The sequence below is a fragment of the Stegostoma tigrinum genome, chromosome 6, assembly GCF_030684315.1.
Source record: "Stegostoma tigrinum isolate sSteTig4 chromosome 6, sSteTig4.hap1, whole genome shotgun sequence".
NCBI classification, from domain to species: domain Eukaryota; kingdom Metazoa; phylum Chordata; class Chondrichthyes; order Orectolobiformes; family Stegostomatidae; genus Stegostoma; species Stegostoma tigrinum.
The window spans coordinates 106,115,568-106,134,307 of NC_081359.1; the positions used below are offsets into that span (position 1 = coordinate 106,115,568).

General features: G+C 46.2%; 1 protein-coding gene across 2 annotated transcripts in view; it reads right to left on the minus strand.

The window, feature by feature from the left end:
* myo7aa (myosin VIIAa) overlaps positions 1-18,740 on the minus strand; it is a 152,878-nt gene that overhangs the window by 21,535 nt on the left and 112,603 nt on the right. For both annotated transcript variants that reach the window (XM_048532748.2, XM_059646833.1), the window contains exons 33-42: positions 14,625-14,751; positions 14,056-14,225; positions 13,053-13,243; positions 11,647-11,771; positions 10,922-11,079; positions 9,410-9,563; positions 4,268-4,423; positions 3,269-3,374; positions 1,694-1,807; positions 868-955 (exon numbers count right to left, since the gene is read on the minus strand). In XM_048532748.2, the coding sequence (XP_048388705.1) occupies positions 868-955; positions 1,694-1,807; positions 3,269-3,374; positions 4,268-4,423; positions 9,410-9,563; positions 10,922-11,079; positions 11,647-11,771; positions 13,053-13,243; positions 14,056-14,225; positions 14,625-14,751 (1,389 nt within the window). The remainder of the gene's footprint in view (positions 1-867; positions 956-1,693; positions 1,808-3,268; positions 3,375-4,267; positions 4,424-9,409; positions 9,564-10,921; positions 11,080-11,646; positions 11,772-13,052; positions 13,244-14,055; positions 14,226-14,624; positions 14,752-18,740) is intronic.

The following is an 18,740-nucleotide window of genomic DNA, read 5'->3' on the forward strand; positions in this document are numbered from 1 at the left end:
CATTCTCCTCACATTTCACATTGACACCCAGCTTTGTGTCATCAGCAAGTTTGCTAATATTACTTTTGATGCCTTCGTCTATATCATTAAATGTATATCGTAAACAGCTGCGGTCCCAGCACCGAACCTTGTGGTACCCCACTGGTCACTGCCTGCCATTCCGAAAGGGACCCATTTATCACTACCTTTGCTTCCCATCAGCCAGCCAAAGAGTGGCGAGCCGGTGGAATTCATTACCACAGGAAGCAGCTGATGCCAAAACAGCGAGTGTAATTGAGAGGTGGCTAGATATAGCATTTGGGGCAAATGGGATTAAAGGTTATGGGGAGAAAGCAGGATTAGGCTATTGAGTTAGACAATAGCCATGATCATGATGTACTGTAGAGCAGGCTCGAAGGGCTGAATGGTCTCCTCCTGCTCCTATCTTCTATATTTCTACGTAATGTGGTGCTGCTATCAATAGCTGAATGTGACCATGTCCAATCTGCCAATGTGAAACATCATTTGTACATCAGAAAATCATAACCATTGCTTTCAATGACAAATCATGAATATTCTAACGAATAGTGGACAACTGCCTGTCCCAAATCCCCAACCCCCTTCAGATGACCAACCACCCAGAACAACATGCATTCTCCAAAACACCACAGTACAGAGCTGGAAAACAATCCGGTGGGGCGCGCGGCGGTGGTGCTTTCTGTAAGAAGTCGGCCTGTACATTGACATTACTCTGGAGCAGGTAGGACTTGAACTCTAGCCTCCTAGTCTAAAGGTAGGGACACTTACTGCACCACAAGAACCTAGAGAGCATGTTTTGGTTTATTAAAAAAGCCAGCTTTGACAGATAGATTTTGTTCCATTCTTTACCGTCCTTCGTCGGCCGGGCTTTCTTGATCCAGTCGGTGAGATGTCGCACAAAGTCAAAAAAGAAATCTCCTTCAGGAACACTGATCACCTGGCAATAAATCGACAAGATCACCATCAGCAGTAGCCAGATCTCTCCCCCGCCCCCACTGCCTCGCACGCATGCACACACAGTCCCAACACTTTGATCCAAGCTCCAACATTCCAGATTTTATGGAAAGTCCAAGATCATGGTTGGGGCGCGGGAGGGCGCGGGCTTGATTGGTCTACACTGACAACCCCAGGTTGATGATCAGTCAACATGGGTCAGACTGCCTTTGACTACGCTTTGCCGGTCCCTTCGACAAGGGCTGGGTGTACCTATAGCGCTCAGACTGCAGTAGTTCATAACTGGCAGCTCCCTTCTCAAACCAGAGGGTTGGGTTAGAGGTGGGCTACAAATATTGGCCCAGAGTATGGCATCCAGACCCAAGAGCAAATATAAACAAAAAAAGAAAGAAACACTCACAGGTAGGGATAGCAGGAACCGTTGATACTGGAGTATGAAAGAACAGTGTGGAGCTGGACGAAAACAGCAGGCCAAGCAGCATCACAGGAGCAGGAAAGTTGACATTTTGGGTCAGGACCCATTTCTGAAGAAGGATCTTGATCTGAAATGTCAGCTTTTCTGCTCCTCTGATGCTGCTTGGCCTGCTATGCTCAGCCAGCCCTACACCTTGTTATCTCAGATTCTCCAGCATCTGCAGTTCCTACTATCTCTGAAACAGTTCTGTTTCCAACTTCTTCGATTCCTTTAATATGTCACACCATGGCTGTAGGAGCTGGTTACCTTGTCAGAGATCTTGACGAACAAGCTGAAGCCATCGGGAGATTTCAGCAGCAGTCTGGCCGAGATATTCTGGCAGAAGTCTTTAGCTTTCGTACTAGATTCTACTTCAAATGCCTGTGGAATTTACCAAAAAAAAAAAAAAACAGTTGGGGCCTCCAAAACCAGAGAATTCTTACATTGCTCACTGCACTGATATTCACGCTCATCTCACATTTACCAACTTATGTAGCAAAACAGTCAATGAGGTCAGAACTCACATGATGATGAAAAAAAGATACAGACTTGGGGACAAAAACAACTTGTTTTGTGGACAACACAGCGGTTAGCAATGCTGCCTCACAGCTCCAGGGATCCAGGTTCAATTTCACCCTTGGGTGACTGTGTGTGCAGTTTGCGCATTCTCCCCGCGTCTGTGTGGGTTTCCTCCGGGTGCTCCGGTTTCCTCCCACAGTCCAAAGATGTGCCCATTATGGGGATTAGCAACAGCAACTGCAGGCTTCAGGGACAGGCTTGGGGTGGTGGATCTAGGTGGAGTTTGTATAGACTCACGTGGGCTGAACGGCCTGCCACCACACTGTAGGCTTCTCCAAGTTGATTCGAGATAGGAATGAGGGAATCAGTGAAGTAGTCAGGAAAATCCCACTCAGCATTCTGGGTTTTGGTTTAAAGCATCACACGGATATTTTGGGGAAGGTCAGAGAGTTGCTAAAGTTTAGTGAACCCCCTAAACCAACAGTGGAGCAACCTTTCCAAGCTAACAGGGCAATGGGGGAAATGGGTAATAAATTCTGGCCTGACCAGTGACACCCACAAAGGGATAAATACCTGGTTAATACTCCCAAGGAATACTGGCAGAAAGAAATAATCAACCACGAGGAATTAACGAGGTAGACCTGAGTGACAGGTATCAGGCCCAAGCAGGAGAGGCTATTAATAGTGGAAGGAGCCACAATTATGTAGACACAGTCAATAAAACATGGAGATCCTGCTGGATGGACATTTAAAAAGGAAAGTGGATTCAGTTGATCAGCTGATTAAATTGTTCTGTGCAATTTACAAGTGCAAGTTGATGCATTTTGGGAGATCTGTTCAAGGGAAGGACATACACAATGAATGGTAGGTTCCAAGCGAGTACTGAGAAATAGAGGGACCTTTGTGCCCAAGTCCAGAGATCCCTGAAGGTATCAGCACAGGGTAGTGAAGGCAGCACATGAAGTGCTCACCTTTACTAGCCAGGACGTAGAATATAGGGGCTGGGAAATCTGGTTACAACTTTTACAAAAACATTGCTTAGGCCACAAACGGAATGATGTGCGCAGTTCTGGCTGCCATATTAAAATCGGGTGTGATTGTGTTGGAGGAGGGTGCAGAGGAGATTCACCTGGACGTGGCCTGGGATGAGGAGCCTCAGTTACGAGGGGACACTGGATGAGCTGGGTGTGTTCTTTGGAGTTGCGGTGGCACAGTCGGGGTCTGGTTAAAGTATACAAAACCAAGAGAGGCAGAGAGTCCACGCTGATATCGAACTAGTCTGCAATTGAATACATTTTGGTTGTTAAGCAGGGTGTCACTTACCTCATCTGTGTCATCGGGAAAGTAAACTTTGTGGAAGATCTGCGTGGTTTTGTGCTGGATAGCTTCCACTTCAACCAGGTGCGGCGGATATTTCCTGGATCCATTCCTGCAAATGGCCAACATGAGGAGAGACGCAGCAATTTGATAGAATGCATTTTCATAAAGAAGGTTCTAGAATTTCCACTGCGTCTCTAACGACCCGGGGCCATCAAGGAGAGTTCTTGGAGTGCAGTCACCGTTGTAACGAGCCGAAACCCTCCCAACAAAAAACAAAAAGGGGAAAAACGAGGTAGTTCAGATATTATTGATTTGTTGCAATGTCAATTGAGGAATAATGCCACTGTGCACCTTTGGAATGGCTTCTTGCATCTCAGAGGGCTGGAGAAAGTTGCAGCCACTGCTACTCCAGAAACTGGAGACTAACGTTCTGTCTGACAGAGTTCTAGGGCTACACACAGCTGAGAGCGCGCAGAGGTGGGGGGCAGATTAGATTAGATTCCCTACAGTGTAGAAACAGGCCCTTCAGCCCAACAAGTCCACACCGCCCCTTGAAACATCCCACCCAGACCTATCCCCCTATAACTCACACACCCCTGAACACTACGGGCAATTTAGCATGGCCGATCCATCTAACTTGCACATCTTTGGACTGTGGGAGGAAACCAGAGCACCCGGAGGAAACCCACGCAGATACGGAGAGAATTTGCAAACTCCACACAGACAGTTGCCCGAGGCTGGAATCGAACCCGGGTTCCCTGGTGCTGTGAGGCTGCAGTGCTAACCACTGAGCCACCGTGCCACCCCAGTATTTGGGAGGTCATCCACATGACAAAAAGCAACAGTTTCCCTTTGGGGCATTTACAGCTTTTTACACATGCACCCCACTCCACCAGAGCATTAGGTGCCCACAGAACTGGGTGCATGGAGACCAAGCGACTGAGAGCAGAGAGGGACAGAGACCAAGAGAGACTGACAACAGTGAGAAAGGGACACTCTTACCGGAGCGCTTTCTGGAGTCGATGCATGCAGTCTGCAGCGAGCAAACGGCTTTTCCTTGACTGTAGGAATCTCTGGACGTGAGGCAGGAGGATGTTGCTAGGGGGAAAGAGTCCCGTGCAGAGCCAGAGTAACTCCCAGCCCCTCTCTTCGCTGTACCTGACCCCAAAAAAAAAAAGAGAGACACAGTGAGCACTAAACCGCAGACAAAACTGAGACAACCAGCTTCAACACGGGGGAGGGAACAACAGGCAGTGGTCACAGCGAGGTGCTGCCTAGCACTGCTGACATTGGACCAGTAATGCAGAGCGTCCAGGCTAAAGCTCCGAGGACATGGGTTCAAATCCTCGCAGGGCAGCTTGGTAGAATTCAATAATCAAAGTAGCAATCTGGAATTGAAAGCTAGTCTCCATAATGACGACCGTGACAATGCCGATTGTTATAAAAACTCATCTGGTTCACTGTTGTCTTTCAGGCGGGAGGTCTGTTGTCCTCATCCACTCTAGCTTCCATGTGACTCCCACCCACAGCAATGTCACCATCTCTGACCTGACCTCTGGAAATGGCCCTAGACAACAAATACTGGCCTTGCCAGCAACACCCATACCCCACTAAAACAAAGCACAATTTGCCAAGACAACGAATCTAAATCTTCTAATATAGGATATTAAAATTAATGTAAGTCACCAGCTGTGAGATAAACACGTATTAGTGTATTTTAAAATAGAGGTAGGTGGATGTGGGTCAGTTCTCTAAAGACCTTTCCCACCCTGCCCACGACCACCCCCCCCCCCCCAAAAAAAAAGCACAGATCAAAACGTCAATTTGGAACAGTGACCTTAATACATCAGTTCCAAGGAAGCCGGTAACTGCAGTAGGGATAAGCTGCTGAGATGTTAATGGATAAAACGTTTCTGCTGTTAGGCTTACGGAAGCATTAACATATTTTTTTAAAATACAAGGAACAGTGGATGCTGTTAAATCGGAAGCAAAACAAATTGCTGGAAAATCTCCGCAGTCTGTTGAAGGAAAAAAAGAGTTAACATTGCAGGTCCAGTGACCCTTTTACAGAACTGACGGTAGCTGGGAAAATGATAGGGTTAGGACGAGGGGTAGTAAGGTCTAAAATGATAGGTGGAGATAGAGGCCAAACAGAGAGAAGAACAGCTGGACTGACAAAGGAGTGGATAGCAATCAGCCTGGAGAATGAATGGCCACGAATGGGGGCTATTAGTGTCCAATAGCTTGTGTACAATAGTAGATCATGTGATACCAAAGCCTGGTGTGCGGGGACGCACAAGTGCTGCCAGGCCTGCTGAGATTTTCCATCAATCTTTGTTTCTCTATCATGATAATCACTCTACTTTCCAGAAGGTTCAAAGTTTCACCTCAGAAGGCAGAACAATTTCTCCAACGAAAGAACAAATTCAGTTCAGGAAAACCACATCACTTTAGCAGAAAAGCTGACGTTTCTGGCCTAGACCCTGAACAGTCTAGGCCCAAAACGTCAGCTTTTGTGCTCCTAAGATGCTGCTTGGCCTGCTGTGTTCATCCAGCTCCACACTTTGTTATCTTGGATTCTCCAGCATCTGCAGTTCCCATTATCTCTGATCACTTTAGCAGAATCCTTTTATAGACTGAAGCTTCCAAGCCAGGAGGGATTTTAACATTCAACATGTGTGAGAATGGAGACAGTTTCAGCCATCACACTTAGAGATGTGCCAAAAGATTTGGAAATCAAAAGTTGGTTGCACCAAAGAAAAGGAAACACAGGAAAAAAAAAATCACATCAGTTAAGAATTTAAGTAGTTCAGACAAGAGTTACACAGTCTCCATAATGGACGTTGCTGAGAATGAGGTTGAAACTTTGTTTTCAAGTTTGCGTCAAGGCCTTTCTGACTGATATATGTTTTTGCAAGAAAAAAAACACCATGCTAATATCCTGTCGCTAAGGAACATTCTGCATCCTTGTACGAATACACTTCAGTGACGAAACACCATGCCAATGAACTGCTAAAATTAAAGTGTAAAATTAAAATCAAGCCAGGTTTCATTCTGGAGTTTGACTTTTCCAGTGTTACCTTCAGCTGGGGGGTCATAACATTTGGTGGAGCTCCAAGACAAAGAGGATCATTTTAACAAAAATTAAAACTCAAAATCACCCACAGAAGATTAGTGATCTGGATGAAGGGACTGGGGACATTCTGGCGAAGTTTGCCGATGATACAAAGATAGGTGGACAGGCAGGTAGTACTGAGGAGGTGAGAAAGCTGCAGAAAGATTTAGACAGTTTAGGAGTGTGGTCCAGGAAATGGTTGATGAAATTCAATGTGAGTAAATGTGAGGCTTTGCACTTTGGGGGAAAAAAAAAAATACAGGCATGGACTATTTTCTAAATGGTGAGAAAATTCGTAAAGCAGAAGTACAAGGGATCTGGGAGTGTTGGTCCAGGATTCTCTAAAGGTTAACTTGCAGGTAGAGTCCGTAATTAAGAAAGTGAATGTCATGTTGTCGTTTACCTCAAGAAGGTTGGAATATAAAAGCAGCGATGTGTTTGAGTCTTTATAAAAGTCTAGTTAGACCCCATTTAGAATACTGTGTCCAATTTTGGGCCCCCCACCTCAGGAAGGACATACTAGCCCTGGAGCGTGTCCTGCAGAGATTCACACAGATGATCCCTGGAATCGTAGGCTTAACGTATGATGAACGGCTAAGGATCCTGGGATTGTACTCAGAGTTTAGAAGGTTGAGGGGAGATCTAATAGAAACGTACAAGATAATGTATGGTTTAGAAGGGGTGGACGCTAGGAAGTTGTTTTGTTAGGTGGGGAGACTAGGGCACAGCCTTAGAATGAGAGGAGGGTAGATTTAAAACTGAAATGAGATGACATTTCTTCAGCCAGAGAGTGGTGGGCTTGTGGAATTCATTGCCACGGAGTGCAGTGGAGGCCAGGACGTTGGATGCCTTCAAGGCAGAGATCGACAAATTCTTGATCTCAGAAGGAATCAAGGGCTACGGGAAGAGAGCAGGGAAATGGAGTTGAAATGCCCATCAGCCATGATTAAAATGGCAGAGTGGACTTGATGGGCTGAATGGCCTTACTTCCACTCCTGTCTTATGGTCTTAAGACAGTAGGACTAGTTTAAGTTTGGGATTATGGTCAGCTTGGACTGGTTGGACCAAAACGGTTGGTTTATGTCCTGTACAACTCCACAACCTTAAGATTTACCCTGAACTAATTAAATGTTCAAACAAGTGTACAGTGGTCTCCCAACTGGCACCCTGACTATAAACTTGGCAACCTATAAAAGTCCATTCCAGTGTCTCTCAAAGGCCAGTTCAAAGATGATCAGAAATGCCTGCAGCTTGGTCTCTACACTCGGCTTAAACAGGGCCAGTGCTCAAGAATGCAAAGTGGCTTCAAACAGGTGGCCTTCAAGTTTATTAAGTTAGTTCAGTACAACATTATGCACAAGTCTAACATTTGAAAAATATCAGAACATTGGGAAGTTGGAGAGGCCTACTCAAACCCTTACACCTGCTTCCACCAAAAAGTAGCTCCTGTATCAAAAGTGCACTGAGAAAAGGTTTCACTCTTTTACAACTTCTTACTAATTCCTTTTTTTTATGACCCTGTGGAGGAAATCAGGTTTTGAAATTTAAATCGACAAGTCCTGTTCTGTTCTCCATTCCATTTTGTTATTTATTAAATAAGGGCCTCACCTTCATTTATTATCCCCATTTACTTTGGAAAAATGTATAACATTTAGAATCATAGAATCCCTACTGTGTGGAAACAGGCCATTTGGCCCATTGAGTCCACACTGATCCTCCAAACAGCATCTCAACCAGACAAACCTCCAACCTGCATTTCCCATGGCTAACCCACCTTGCCTGCACATGTTTGGACTGTGGGAGGGAACCAGAGCATCCAGACGAAACCTACACAGGCACAGGGAGAACATGCAAACTCCATAGAGAGAACTGCCCAAGGCTGGAATCAAACCCAGGTCCCAGGTGCTGGGGCAACAATGCTAACTTCTGAGTTATTGCTGCCGTTAATTTCTATTTGGTGTTTGCAGTGTCAAGAAATGGGAGACATCGTTAACAGTACTTTTGCAGGCTTGATGCAGACCTGGGGACCTGTTTTACATGTAGGTTTTGGTGAGTTTTCACAACCTTGAAACAAAGGGATGGGCTCGGTGGTTCGGTGCATTAAAAAAGTTCAAAATTAAAATCACTGCGATGTTGGCTAGAAACAGAGGTACGCGGTTACACAGACAGCCAAAAAAAAACCCAGAGGTCAGATAGAGTGCAGCTGTGCTAAGAGAGTAGACACAAAAGGTAAAATGTTTCAAAGAAATGCTGCAAAAATGAGTTTAGGAAATTCATGTTTCCTGTGAAATAAAAAGGCAACATTAAATTGTTTGTTTTAGGTATCTAAGGAGAGTAATTAACTGAAGAAAAGCATCTAGTGAATGCACAGAAGTATACTGAAGGAAGCCAGCTACAGCTGTGTGAGCCTGAATAATAAGCTTTAGTGTGGGGACAGCACAGTGGATAGCGATGCTGCTTCACAGCACCAGGGACCCGGGTTCAATTCAATCCTCAGGTGACTGAGTGGAGTTTGCACATTCTCCCCGCGTCTGTGTGGGTTTCTTCCAAGGGCTCTGGTTTCTGTGGAAGGACCACTGGGCCTGAAATGTTAATTTGGATTTCTCTTCACAGGTGTTGCCAAACCTGCTGAGCTTTTCCAGCAATTTGGCACACGTGTCCCCATTAGGGCATGTCAAGTTACATCTCACTCAGGTCTGACTGTTTAATGTTAATGTTAATGTCAATCAGGATTGTAACACTTTGAATAAACCCGAGTCATCTCCTGCCTCCTCACACTATCCAGATACAAACTACTCATTTAATTATTCAACTTAAAATTGGAAGTTGCCTTCCAGGTTCAATGTTGAAGAGGCTCACATTCCCTAACACTTAGTATAGATGTGCAGTTGTCAGAGGCCAGGAGGAGCATGACTTCTCACTTTATAGATATCTAATATTTTAAAGAGTGTGAGCTTGTGTCTTATTTAGCTCACTAGTCTGTTATTATTTCAGCCCAAAACGTAGCCAGTTTTAGTGATTGGACTTACTTCACATGGTTATCAGTGAGCTGCTTGAGGACTTGGCAGTAAATCTCATCTTTCATCAGCTCCCCTTTCAAAGCAGCTTCGAATATTTGGTCAGTCAGTTCATTCACAGACCGCATTCTCTTGGAGGGATAGTCACCCATGTACTTCATGATAGGTGCAGGCTAGAAGTCAAGGAAAATGACAGAAAGCACATTCGTTCACCCAGTATAAAAGAGAGCAAGGTGGAGAGCTGGACGAACACAGCAGACCAAGCAGCAGTGGAGCAGGAGAGCTGACGTTTCTTTTCCAAAGAAGGGTCCAGACCCGAAACATCAGCTTTCGTGCTTGGCTTACTGTGTTCATCCAGCTCTACACCTCGTTATCTCAGGCTCCAGCATCAGCAGTTCCTGCTATCTCTTCATTCACCTCGTGCTTTGACACAAAATGATGGCACTGTGGTATTAAATCACTAGACTTCTAACCCAGAGACCCACATTACAGCTCTGGGGAACTGGACTCCAATCACACCAGGGCATCACGTAATTTAAATTCCCAGGATAAAATGGGAAGTCAGTTTCCATGATGGGAGCCATCATGGGTTGTCATAGAAACCCACCTTCCTCATCAACAGCCTTCAGGGAAAGGAAGCTGACATTTGAGATTCTAGATCCACAGCAATGTGGTTGGCTCATAACGGTCCTCTGAAATGAAAAAAGTTATGTACCGTTCATGACTCAGGATATCGAAACAGCCCATGTCCAAACATAGCAAGTGCTAGATAATATCCAGGATTGGACTGGCAACTGGTAATTGACAGATGCCATCCAACGACCATCGCCGATAGGACACATTCACACGCTATCACTCCCCGATATTCAATGGGATTACTGTCACTGAAACCCCAACAATATCCCGGGGGTTGTCATTGGCCAGAAGCTGAACTGCCATATTGATACAGTGGCTACAGGAGCAGGTCAGAGACCAAACATTCTGTGGCAAGTAACTCACCTCCTGACACCCACCTCCCCCCCGCCCCCCGCCCCCACCCCCCCCCCCACCCCGCCCAAAGCCTGTCCACCATCAACCAGGCATGAGTCACGAATGTGATGGAATACTCCCCACTTGCCTGGATGGGTGCAGCTCCGACAACACAAGAACCTTGGCACCATCCAGGTCAAAGCAGCTCATTTGATTGGCACCAACACCAGCAAACATCCATCCCTCTATCACTGACACTCGGTACATACCACCACAAGCCCCTACAACAGCACGTTCCAAACCTATGACTCGGTCATTTTGGTGTGGAAGCAAAAATTATTGGAATGTTCTCCAAGATCTTAGTGTCCTTCCTGAAGCATGATGCCCAGAAATTGACACCATAGGAATGAGCTCAATTGACCACTGGAGTCACAAGACAAGAGGAGATCCTGAGACAAGAGAAGGTCACTAGATTTTGCACTTAGTCAAGTATTTCTCACGTAGGTTGGTTTACACAGTTGGAACGCAGATCTTCGGGAAACGGAAAAAGGATATCTGTGAAGGCAAGGCAAGATTCTTGTGACAGCTCCTCATTGTTCAGCAGCTTCTTCAGCAGAGGCTGTTTCATTGGCTCCCGGGTACAGGACCATATCTTGTCTTTCCCACGATTCTTTGTGATCATCACTCGGCTTAACGTGTGCTTTGGAGGTGGCCTAGGAATTTGGAAACAAGGATAAACAGTTACCAAAAAAACCCATCTACTAGGAAGGGATACTAAAAAAACATTGTGGGACCATAGCAATTCCTTTCTATCTCCTCTTGATGGAATACTCCAGCATGATTCCTGCCTTGGAAGGATTGTCCCATGGGCAACAGATTAAGGAAATTGGGTCTGTATCCCATAGAATTGAGATGAATGAGATACTGTCTCCTGGAAACTCAAAATATTACCACCCATTATCTCTGATACAATTACCTCTGGCTGTTGGGTCTGAGAACCTGGGGGATGTAGTCTAGGAATAACAGGCAATCCCTTAAAAGGACCAGAGAAGAGGAGGATTTTCTTTGCTCTGAGGGTAATGAATCCTTGGAATTCACTGCCCCAGGAGGATTGTGGAAGCTCAGGCATTGATCATGCTCAGAGACTGAGATTGAGGCAATAATGGCATCAAGGGACATGGAGATAATGCCATTTTCTTGCATGGAGTTAGATGTTTTAGCCATCGGAGATGAGTGGAGTAGGCTCAAAGGACTGAAGTGGCCTACTCCTGTGTTCCTACCTGAAGTAGTCAAATGAGAATTCTTCCAGGGTGTAAGGCTTAACCTTCTCCTCCAGCTCTGATATGGGCAGCTGGGAGGTCTTGATGACTTCCTGTCGCTGGCCTGGCGTCATGGTTACCAAGCACTGGAACGAGAGAGAATGGGGAGATGTAAAGGGTGGTTCTGTGCACATCCACATGCTTTAGCACAACCATTGCCCAAGTACAGGACAACTATACCCTCTGAAAATTGGTGAACTCTTTCCAGTTTACATTACCACACTGTGCACCATATTCACCTATTAAAGCAACTCCCGGTTGTGCATTACGGGTTTATGAAAATGATCTGCAAGAGCCCAAGCATTAGCCTGGCTTGTGAGTAAGAGATTATGTATTTCAAACCTCACATGAGAACCGAGCGTCACCGCAAGGCTGAGACACTGCTGCCTCGTTTGGCAAATACCATGTTTCCCCCCCCCACCCCCCCAGATATTACCCCACATTTAGCTGTTGCTGTGGACAGGCAGATATTCTGCAACCTTCAAAGTGGTTTCCTCTGGTACATTCCTACCTCAAGCGGCAAAAGCAGATCAATGATTATTCAGTATCACTAAAACCAGAGAGACAGGAATACAAAACAGTGTTTTGTACTCATCAGGACACATGCAAGAATGCAAAATTTCAAAGGGATCAATGATTTATACCCCACGAGAAAAAGGGCACTGATTGGCTGGTAAGTCAATTCTGGCCAGTTGAGGCAGTGCACAGAAAATGCATCGAGGAATTATCATTGCTAGACAGTGGACCAGCCAACCAATCCATGCTCTATTAACATGAAGTAGAGATTGATCATCCCTTTAAATGTTTGGCATTCTATCAGGTGCCCTGAGCACAAGACAAAATAGAACTCTCTCCTTTTCTTAGTCATACTGGAGAATCATTTAATTCATAGATCCCCTACAGTTTGGAAGCAGGCCTTTTGGCCCATCAAGCCCACACCAACCCTCCAAAGAGCATCCCACCACCCTACCCAGGCCCAACCACCTCTATCCCTGTAACCCTGCGTTTCCCAGGGCTAATCCACCTAACTTGCACATCTTTCGACTACGGGAGGAAACTGGAGCACCCGGAGGAAACCCACACAGACACAGGGAGAAGGTGCAAACTCCACAAAGGGCTGAAGAATCGAATCTGGGTCCCTGGCACTGCTAACCCACCACGCCACCCAATTCAATTGCTGCTTGCAGGAGCTTTCTGTGCACAAATTGGCTGCCACCTTTGTCTACCCAGCAGTGAAGGTGCTTGAAAAAATTCATTGGAGGCAAAAGTACTTTGGGATATTCAGTAGGTGCTACCATTAAATGCAATCCCATCCCTTCCTCCAGTGCCAGAAGTCAGTACATTACAACAACCACAAAGCCATTTACCACAATCTCAGCTGGTGGCTTGGTGACAGTAGGTAACACGTAGACGCAGTCAGTGGGGAAGTCACCCTTTTGCTTGGTCCTTTCATTCATTCCATGACCCCAGCCGCTGGTCATCACTTGCTCCCCGCTGTCATGATCCAGAAGGATCAGGTCTCCTTTTTGGAAGGTGAGGAACGTCAAATCATCACCAACTGCATGAGAGAACGGAACCATTAAACATGGCCGTCAGCCAGAACTGCTGCGGTGGTGGTGAGGGGGCATGCTCTGGCTTGGCCAATATTGCCGATCTCACCACTGGGAAGAGTCCACTTCAGGGCCATTTTAATGAAGTGGTCAGTTTGGTGTCAAAGTGTCTACACAGTGGTAGGATGGGGTGGGGTAATATCATGGAATCCTACAGTGCCGACAGAGGCTATTTGGCCCATGAAGCCTGCACTGGCCCTCTGAAGAGCATTCCACCCATAGCCCTATCCTATCCCTGTTAGCCCTACATTTCCACAGCCAATTCACCTAACCTGTACATCCCAGGGCTGAGGGAGGCCTCACACACAGACACCGGGAGAATGTGCAAACCACTCGCGCGCACACATGGTTGGAATCCCCTGGTGCTGTGAGGCAGCTGTGCTAACCACTAAAGTACTGTTACCCTGATGATAATTAAAGTAGTTATTGCATTTTCCTCACTTTGTTTTACTCTCATCTTGTACAATTCAGACTTTAATTCAGCACTAGGTTTCTAAAAGAAGAATACTTTCCCTTCTGGGCAAGTATCAGCCTCAGAAACTGGAGGTCTGTTAACAGAAGAATTTTCATGAGTGTTAGGGGTGGAGGGCAGGAAGCAGAATGGGCCTGAGGGCGAAATGACAAGAGAAAACAAGGAACCTACAGGATTCTAAATAACCTCGTGCTTCAAGGAAGTACGAAAGACCATTTGAAGCAGTGTATAAAATCATAACTGCTGAACATAGGAGCAGAGTCGAGGGTTGTCCTGCTGTTCACTCACCAGGGCTCGGGTTATCTTGCAGAGCGACCACAAACTTTGACCTCTTCCTCAGCCCCTCCAGGAAGGTCACCACAAGGTCCCGGATGTCCTCTGCATTGTTGGAGGTGAAGGTATATTCGTCGCCTTTAGTGGTAGCCAGTGTGAAACTCTGCCCCTGCATTTTGCTTCCCCTACAAGTCAGGCATGAAGCCTCGTCAGTGGGTGCCTCAAATTGTACATTCACCATATCCATTCCCCTCCTGATTTTATACACCCCTGTGAAAGGTCACCCCTCAACCTCCAGTGATTAAAAATCCCAGCCAGTGTTTATACCACAAGCCCACCACTAACCAGATCAGAGGAAGATCAAGGGCAATTAGGGGCTTGTCACAAAATGCTGGGCTTTCTAGCAGTGCCCACATCTCATTAAAAGTAAAATAAAATTTGCTTTTAGTTTATTTGAATCTGGGAGTGAAGAAAAAAGTCATTTAACCCATTGTGGCGTCCCCCAGAAATGTGTAGTATCCAAACTCTAGCATTCGATTCAAATTTCCCAACTGCTTCCTTTCAAGTTCCAGCCCATTACTTACTTGCTGCTGGTGACTGCAGTGATTTCGGGGAAAGAAAGTTCCAGAAGGACTTGCTCCTGTTCGTCGACAAAGTACACACCAGTCCAGTTGACAGCGACAATCACATCATTCTTTGGCAGACTCGGGCCTGCAGTGAGGGAGGGGGCAGGGGAAGAATTAAAGAAAAAACAATAATAATCAGTAAACTCAACATGCTATGTCACCAGCTCAGTTAGTGGGTCTCGGTGGATCAAGTTCCTCCTCTCAAATAACCAGGACAGGATTGGGACCTGTCTTCAGCCCAGTATCTGTACTCGAGTACGTTGCAAAGAGATAATGCAGCCTTCAACCACCAGATGTTTGAAAGCACTTTACACTTAATGAAGTGCGATCAAATCAATGCAGAGTAGCCGCTGTTGCAATGCAGGAAACGGGGAAGCCAATTTGCATGCAGCAAGCTCCCACAAACAGAGGGATAATTTTTTTTTCATCAGGGATAGCAAGAACAGTAGATGCTGGAGTCAGAGAAAACAGTGTGGAGCTGGATGAACGCAGCAGGCCAGCCAGAGGAACAGGAAAGCTGACATCTTGGGTCCGGACCCTTCTTCAGAAATGGGAGGGGCAAGGGAGCTCAGAAATAAATTGAGGAGGGATGGGGCTGGGGAAAGTAGATGGGATGATGATAGGGGAGTGCAGGGGATTGGTCAGTGAGGCGAGAGGGGCAGATAGGTGGGAGAGATCCACTGAGTTCTTTCCAGAGGGAGCAGGATAACTTCAAGGTAGGCATTGTTCATTCATGTTGTTCAAGGGATCAATATTGGCCAGAACACCAGGAAGAACCCTGCAGATTATTAGGATACCTGATCTCCAACACGTACTGTAACATCACCTGTCGGATCATCCATCCTGGTCCTGACCCAGGAGATGGCAACCAGACAGGTAGGTTGTAATAATGCTCATCTCAGTCATCCTGCTGGCTCATGTAGACAGGGCCAGAAAACAAGAGATGTGGCAGCAGTAGTAGGCCAAATCAACCATCGCCTCTCTTCCACCATTCAATGAGGTTGTGGCTGATCCGATAATCCTCAACTCCACTTTCCCGCCTTTCCCCACCACCTTTTGCTCTATGGTTGAAAATCCCACTCGGTACTTAACAACCCAGCCTCGACAAGCTTCTGTAGTAAAAAAAATTCCACAGGTTCATTGCACTCAAGAAATCCCTCCTCATCTGCATTTCAAACAGGCGACTCCCTATTTGACATGTGTGCCTCAGACCAGACCGCACAGAGGGGAAATGTGGAATTCCTAGATCTCAAAGATTTTTGAATGTTTCAATAAAAAGTTACTTCTGATTCTTCTCGATTCCTAACTGGCTCAACTTCTCCTCATATGGCACTCACTCTATAACTGGGATCAGCCTGGCAAACCTTCTCTGGACTGCCTCCAATACCAGTATATCACTTCTTACATAAAGGGCGACAAAAGTTTCTAAGAGTGATGGTCACCAACAATCTGTCCTTGTCCTCCCATGTCAATGCGATGGTCAAGAAGACAGAACAATGTCTCTACTTTCTCAGGCCAACGAAATTTGGCATGTCCGCAAAGAATCCAACCAATAAGAGAACCGTAGAAAGGATCCTATCTGGATGCATCACAGTATGACATGGCAACTGCTCTCCCCAGGCTACGGCACAGCCCAGTCCATCTCACACACCAACCTTCCATCCATACTCAGGAGGGCAGCTACCATAGTTAAAGACCCGTCCCACCCTCGTTATACTCTCTTCCACTGGGCAGAAGATAAATGTTTGAGTACATGTACAAATAGATTCAGGGACAGCTTTTTTCCCCTCCTGCTGTTATCAGGCTTTTGAATGGACCTCAAGTGTTCATTCTGGTCAATCCCACTGCACCTTTTTTCTGGCTGTAACTCTGCACTCTGTCTGGCTATCCTGATGCTCTTCGTACGGTACGATCTACCTGTACAGCACACAAAACACCCCTTTTCACTGTATCTGTGCATGTGACAACAATAAAAACAAAACTGAACACAGAATTTGAATGGAGATAGTAGGAACTGCCAATGCTGGAGAATCTGAGATAACATGGTGTGAAGCTGCATGAACACAGCAGGCCAAGCAGCAGAGGATAGGAAAGCTTGACGTTTCAGGTCAGGACCCTTCTGAAGGGTCCGTTCATCCAGCTACACGCCGTGTTATCACGGTATTTGAATGATATAATTGTGTAAGACACTAAACCTACCAAAATTTCCTCTCTGCAGTCCATTCCACTCAGCTTTCCCACGATCTGCCGGTTAATTAGCCAAGAATCTAGCACTCCTGAAACGTGCATGTTTGCCCCGAGTGTGGGGCGACACTGACATGGACACATCACAAGATTGGTAGGCACTAGAGGGCAGGAGAGGGCACATCATATTTCACTGAAGTTTACCATTTGTTCATGCTCCTGGGAAGCACTTCACAATGCTTCTCAGTGTTAAAGATACTAGACACACTGAACTAAAATGTTAAATCAAATTTGACATGAAATATTATGCCCGAAATGCAAAGGGTGCGACACAATGCTGGAAATCTGAAATGTTAGAATATCCTGGGGTAGTAACTGATGTCAATCAGCAACATTGTGGGGATCCACAGAACTGGAAATACACTTCACAAGAAAAACAGAAGGACGTACACACACCTTTCTGCTTAGCAAGGCAGGCTTGCAATACATGGGAACACCACCCCCGGCAAGTTCCCCTCCAAGCCACTCACCATCCTGACAATATTTGAAAACATCATCACTGTTCCATCACTCTCATTGGCTCAAAATCCCACTTTCCCTCTGTAGGGGCATTGTGGGGCTACCTTTAGCACACAGACAGCAGCTGTTCGAGAAGGAGCTCACCACCACCTTAAGGGGGCAACTAGGGACAGGCAATAAACACTGGTCCAGCCAGCAATGTTCCACGAGTGAACAAAACAACTTTTTGGAATAGTCGGTTTGTGTGCTATGCTTTAAATTTCTGTGATCCATGGAGGCGGCGACAGTTTTCAGCTGCAGTGGAGACTGCATCTTCAAAAAAACTTCATGCTGTTTAGCAGTTCACTTCAGCCATCTCCAAGAAAACCCGAAACGTCAGCATTCCTGATCCTCTGATGCTGCCTGGCCTGCTGTGTTCATCCAGCTCTACACCTTATTTCGGATTCTCCAGCACCTGCAGTTCCTACTATCTTCACAACTGGTGTGTTGATCCTTTGAAGGAATGGGAGGGAAAAATCTTTCCGATCTCTCATCTAATTTACCCTCCTCTTTTTGGGGTTTCTGTTCTCTTCCCAGTTGCTGGAGGGGATTAGGAATGCTTCATCTTGCCGAGTCCGGGCGCAATGAGAGCAGGACACTGATTGGCAGAGGCAGCGGGCTGGCCTTATGGAGGTTGAGAAAGTCATGAGGGGCATGGATAGGGTGAATGGCCAAGGTCTTTGACTCCCTACCCTGGGGATAAAGATAGAAGACATAGGTTTGAGACAAGAGAAGAGAGCGGGAAGCGATGGCCTAGTGGTATTAAAATCGCTGCACTGTCAATACAGAGACCCAGGTAATGTCCTAGGCACCTGGGTTCAAATTCCGTCACAACAGATGGTGGAATTTGAATCAAGAATCTAATCCATTATAGATTGTCAGAGATTTAAAAGTCCATCTGGTTTACGAATGCCCTTTAGGGAAGGAACTGTCATCCTTACCTGGTCTGGCCTACACGTGACTCCAGACCCACGTAGTTGACTCTTAACGGCCCTCAGGGCAATTAAGGATAGGCAATAAATGCTGCCTAGCCATGGATGCCCTCATCCCATGAAGGAGTAAGGGGAGGGGGGAAAAAAAAGGTACAGAGGGGCAACTTTTTCCACTCAGAGGGTGGCGCATGTATGGAATGAGCTGCCAGAAGAAGTGGTGGGGGCTGGTACATCTACAATGTTTTAAAGGCATCTGGGTGGGTACATGAATAGGAAGGGTTTACAGGGATACGGGCCATTTGCTGCAAATGGGACTAGACTTATTTAGGATAGCTGGTCAGCAATCGACAAGTAGGGCCAAAGGGTCTGTTTCTGTGCTGTGCAATTCTAGGACTCTGCT